This window comes from Mastomys coucha, unplaced genomic scaffold, assembly GCF_008632895.1.
Source record: "Mastomys coucha isolate ucsf_1 unplaced genomic scaffold, UCSF_Mcou_1 pScaffold17, whole genome shotgun sequence".
NCBI lineage: Eukaryota > Metazoa > Chordata > Mammalia > Rodentia > Muridae > Mastomys > Mastomys coucha.
In genome coordinates this window covers 6,082,249-6,087,285 of record NW_022196899.1, presented here as the reverse complement: position 1 = coordinate 6,087,285, position 5,037 = coordinate 6,082,249, and the positions used below count along the sequence as shown (strand labels likewise).

The window sequence follows — 5,037 nt, the reverse complement described above, 5'->3', positions numbered from 1 at the left end:
AGGAGAATTTGGTATGTTATGCTCTGCAGGGCAGAAAAAAATGCCAAGAGAATCGGCCAATGCCAAACACCCGTGGCAGAATGGGGAGCCCCGGGCTCATGCAGCCCAGCACTCAGACTTGCAAACCAGAAACAAGGGGTTAAAGGCCGCATGCGTGAAGCCTCCGGCTTGTCCTGATCCGTGGGAACGTTCAAATGGGAGGAGGGAACACCGGAACACCGGAACACCATCCATCGTGGGCTTTGTCATCTAACTGCGGTGATGTCGCATGCTTGACACCTAATGTTATCATTTGTTTCCATTTAAAGTAATCATGGGCAAATTTTTACTCAAGATATATTTTTAATTGCCAGTATTTTAATATATTTACAAAGTGCATGCTGTGAAGATTTGTTTTGTTTTGTTTCTGTCAAAGTGCAAGAGAACACGAAACGGAAGAGAATGAACAGTGTTGGGCACATCCACAAGTGTTCAGTCGGCTTCCTGAGCGGCTGATCACACCCCGGAGAGTCCCGCCCCGCACACTACGACGTGGCTGCTTTCAGATATTTGGGGAGATTCACCCATTGCCCCACTCGAAGCTCTACCGGGCTCCCTAAAGTTTTTCAGCTGTGAAACTCAACTGAAACTATGAATATATAGACTCACTAGAACAAGTCTGTTCAAGCCATGTATTTATTTTTACCGTGGGTGACCTGGATGCACACAGCTGGCTTGTATTTGCATAGACATTTCCCCCCCAGTTACCCTAGGTATTCCTTGAATGGTATATAAACTGGAATATGTATGAAATGTCAGTAAAATTCAGTTTGCTCTCAATGCATATATATTTATACATATATATATATATATACACACATATATATATCTCAATCTGGAAGGGTCTCCTATAATGCTACTGGCCCTTTTCCATCCCTGACTACACCTTAACTGTTACTTAAAAGACAATAATTCATATAAAACAGCTCTCTGCTAATTTCTAAGCTCTGAAAAAGCATGTATGTCTTATGTGTAGTTCAATAATTTAGGAATCAAATTTTTTTTCCATTGTAGCTTAAGTGGCCCAAGCTGCCAGCTGTTTGAAGTCATCATCTTCCTCTGCCCTCCTGGAAGACACTAGAACATAAGAGTGGAGAAAATCAGCCGTTAGTCTTAATCAGTCATTAGTCACTAGTCATTAGTTGTCATTCTACTTTAAGCATAGAAAACAGGTAGGAATTACAAATGAAATGTGTTTGTTTATACAAACCAGACATGAGAGTACCGAAAGCAACAGGCCTGGCTAAGATCTTGAGAACCTATGAGAGCACAAGTTGTGGGGTGGGTAACAGACCTGCTCGAGACCGGTGCACAGAGGAGGGCATGCTGGCCTTCCTACTGGGCTGTGCTGGGAGGGACGAGGACGGCACGTTTGGAAGCTCCAGGCTTGTCATCTTCTTATTCAATTCTTCCTGCTCCAATTCCTCAAGTTCTGCCAGAAGCTCATCCTGAACACAGGAGAAAGAAAGAATTACAGAGCTAATGTTTCAGGAGGTGGGTTTCCCTAAACATAACAAGGAGAACATCTGCTACCCGATTGATATGTGGGAAGCCAGTGAAACAGAATATTTATTTTAAAACTAATCTTTTTTTTTTTTTTTGCAACACTGAGCAATGATTAGAAATGAATATTTTGGGTTGTACAAATTTGTCGTAGTTAATCTTATAATACTTCAGTAAGCAGCTATTCGAGTAACTTGTGCTGAATATAAAATCTCCTCAGGTTCTGGAAATTCACACCGTGATTGCTAGTTTTCCAATATGCTCAGTTTTTTTTTTCTCTCCTGTTGAGAATTTCTGAAACTTTAATTAGAGGAAATAAATATTTATATTTGAGTTAATACTATTGAAAATAAAACAGGCATACCAAAAAATAAATATATGGTACAGAAAGTTAAAAAAATTAAAAAAACCAGGCATAGTTCTTCTATCAAATTATCAGAGTCAATATAAATTGCATGTTTGGGTGATTTTGTTCACAGTGTGGGGGATGGGGCAGAAAAGACTAGGCCACATTTGTTACATTCCCTCCCATCGTTCTCAAGGGAAGCTGGGAAGTGTAGTCTTTCAGCAGGGAACTATCAGAAAAGATCTATCGTAACTGTGTATCCATCCGATTATTTATTCACCCATCAGTCAACAGATTTACTGAGATCTCATTCCTGGGCAGAGCAGGGGTGAATCAGCATGCTCTACGTCGAGGGAGTCTATGCTTAAACATGTGCACATATGCATGCATCTTGTATTTGATTGTCCTGTTGCTATTATTTGTTTTGAGATGAAGTCACTCTCTATATCTCAGGCTGGCTTTGACTTCACTATGTGGCCCAAGGCTGACCTTGAACTCACAACTCTCATACACTTCTACATCCAGACGGTAGTATTTTAGGCTTTGCCGGACAGAGACTAGATCATCTTTCTTCTTTCCTATAGCTCAAGAGAGTGCAAATCATCTTAGAGGCTACACAAAAATAGCCAGGACGGATTGACTTACAGGCCATACTTTGCCAACACCTTATGTATATTACCTACATAAATGTATGTGTAGCACATTTGTGCCAGGTGCCAACAGAGGTCGAAAGAGAGCATCAGATGCCATAGAACTTGCAATATGGAGGATTTTGATCCACTCCGAATGCTGGGAACAGAACCCCAGGCAAAGGTAACAAATTTTCTGAACCTCTGAGTCATCTCTCCAATCCCAGACCCAGACCATTTTTTTGACATTGCTAGCAGCAAACTAGTGTCATTTTCTAAGACACTAGAGGCCACGTCTTAACTTTTGAGACTCATCCTGCCATATGACCTAGAAACAGGAAGCTGGGCTACTCTGTCCCTTGGGAATGTGCTTAACCACGACCTCACCCTGGGCACGTGTACCTTGAATGGAATCACTAGAATTCTCATTGTAGGGCACCACCTATGGGACCATAGTCTCCCCGGACGATGAGACTGATTAATACAAACAGAGTGGAGTGTAAATAATGCCACTCCACAATTATACAATTACTTGTTTTATAGACTGAGTAATGAACAGAGAGCAGCCTAACTCCTAATTTAACAGCCACAGAGCCCAATCCATCTGCTGCTTGCAGAGTGACACCGTCTGCTCTGTTTGGCCAGATGTGAGAGCACATGATCCCCCATAATGGGACTATTTATACTCCAACCATTAAAAGTCACTAACGTTACATAATCACAGGCTGTTTTCTTGTTCCTTAATAGCTGGAAACCTCATTAAGAAGCTGGTTCCCAGACTAGTCATCTTTCCTTGAAATCAGCTACGAACACCTCACTTCCCTCCCTGGAAACTCACTTCCAATAAATGTCATTTATCTGTTGAGCAGCAAGCCAACTGTCTGCCCTGTGTGATAGGAGGCCGCCCTCCCTGGCAGCCACGTCCACATTCCTTAAGTGGTGAACCTACCTCGTCGAAGCCATCGGCAAACTGAACCCTTTGAGAAAACGCTTCTGAGATTTCTTGGGCAATGTCCTGCTGCTCCGTGATATCTTGCATCAAGTCATCAATTTTGTCGAGATCCCTGGGAAGCATTTCATTGGGATTTTAGGGTTTCGTGTTACAATTACGAATCTAGACCTAATTCCATATGAAAACCAGTTAATTTCGCATAGACTCTTTACTTACTTCAACGCCTAACAAAAATGTCTGATCCAACATTAAATCAATTCAACAAACAAATAATTTGCATGTCAAAACTTTAGTAATCCTGTACCATCACAGGCGTTTTCAATATTACCTTCTACCTTCAAGAATCACTTGAAATAAACTAATTGTGATTAACATTATTTGTAGATCCATTTGGGAAGTGCATGTGGTAAACTATGCATGGCGCCTCTATGTATTTTGCTCCTTAGTTTGCTGAGGACCACTATAACTAAGATCACAAGGCAGCTCTTGGCAGCCATTCCTGAAGCAACTAAACACTGGAACCTTCTATCACACAGTAGCTCTGAAATGCTCGCTCCTTGAAGGGAGCTGCCTGAGTTGGAAGGATTTGACCCAGCATGCCCTCTCAGAGGCCACAACCTAGCAAATGAAGGCAGGCAGGTCCAGGCTCACGACAGCTGACAGCTGCTTAAACGTTAGTCTCAGTGTGGATGGGCCCTGTTCCGTCTTGTTTTTGTAACAGTGTTTCTGAACCATTCCTTACAACTCAGAAACCGGCCAGACTTATTAGCCAGAAGAGAAGCAACAGCGGGGAATGCAGACCCGGGATCTCGGACTGTTGGCTGCCCAGTGCTTGCTCTGGGGCAGAAGCTGTGCCTGGTCTGTCTAGCATCTCAGTGAATTTCACAACAAGCGGAGGAAGTAAGCAAGAACTTACAGCTGAGGAAACTGTGGGAATGGGATTACAACCCGAAAGCTATAAACCCTGGTCCCTGTAGTTAATATTTTATGTCAGTGGTTTTCAAATAAAAGGAAGTGTCGGTCCCAGCCTGGAGAACTCTTGTTAAAAAGAACTTGTTAAAAACAAAAGGTCTAATATCTGTCTTGACTCAGGAAGGCTAGGTATCTACACGTTCTTGGACAGCTTTGATGATTCTGATGCCCAGCAAAGCCTGGCAACTGCTACTGCATAGTTCTAACACCTTCGCTGATGCTGGCATTGTTAAAATTATAGAATTACAGTTGAATTTCATAAACGAATTAAGAAATATTGAGCCAGGCATCCCAGCACTTGGGAGGCAGAGGCAGGTGGATTTCTGAGTTCGAGGCCAGCCTGGTCTACAGAGTGAGTTCCAGGACAGCAAGGGCTACCAGGAGAAACCCTGTCTTGAAAAACCAAAAAAAAAAAAAAAAAGGGCTGGAGAGATGGCTCAGTGGTTAAGAGTGCCGACTGCTTTTCTGAAGGTCCTGAGTTCAAATCCCAGCAACCACATGGTGGCTCACAACCACCTGTGACAAGATCTGACTCCCTCTTCTGGAGTGTCTGAGAACAGCCACAGTGTACTTACATAAAATAAAAATAAATAAAA

At 42.5% G+C, this 5,037-nt stretch overlaps 1 protein-coding gene across 1 annotated transcript in view; it reads right to left on the bottom strand.

Annotated features, from left to right (window-relative positions):
- Positions 1 to 331: 331 nt before the first annotated feature.
- Chmp4c (charged multivesicular body protein 4C) overlaps positions 332 to 5,037 on the bottom strand; it is a 24,600-nt gene continuing 19,894 nt past the window's right edge. The window contains exons 3-5 of the mRNA XM_031376342.1: positions 3,467 to 3,581; positions 1,334 to 1,487; positions 332 to 1,116 (exon numbers count right to left, since the gene is read on the bottom strand). Coding sequence (XP_031232202.1) covers positions 1,055 to 1,116; positions 1,334 to 1,487; positions 3,467 to 3,581 — 331 coding nt within the window. The 3' untranslated portion in view covers positions 332 to 1,054. The remainder of the gene's footprint in view (positions 1,117 to 1,333; positions 1,488 to 3,466; positions 3,582 to 5,037) is intronic.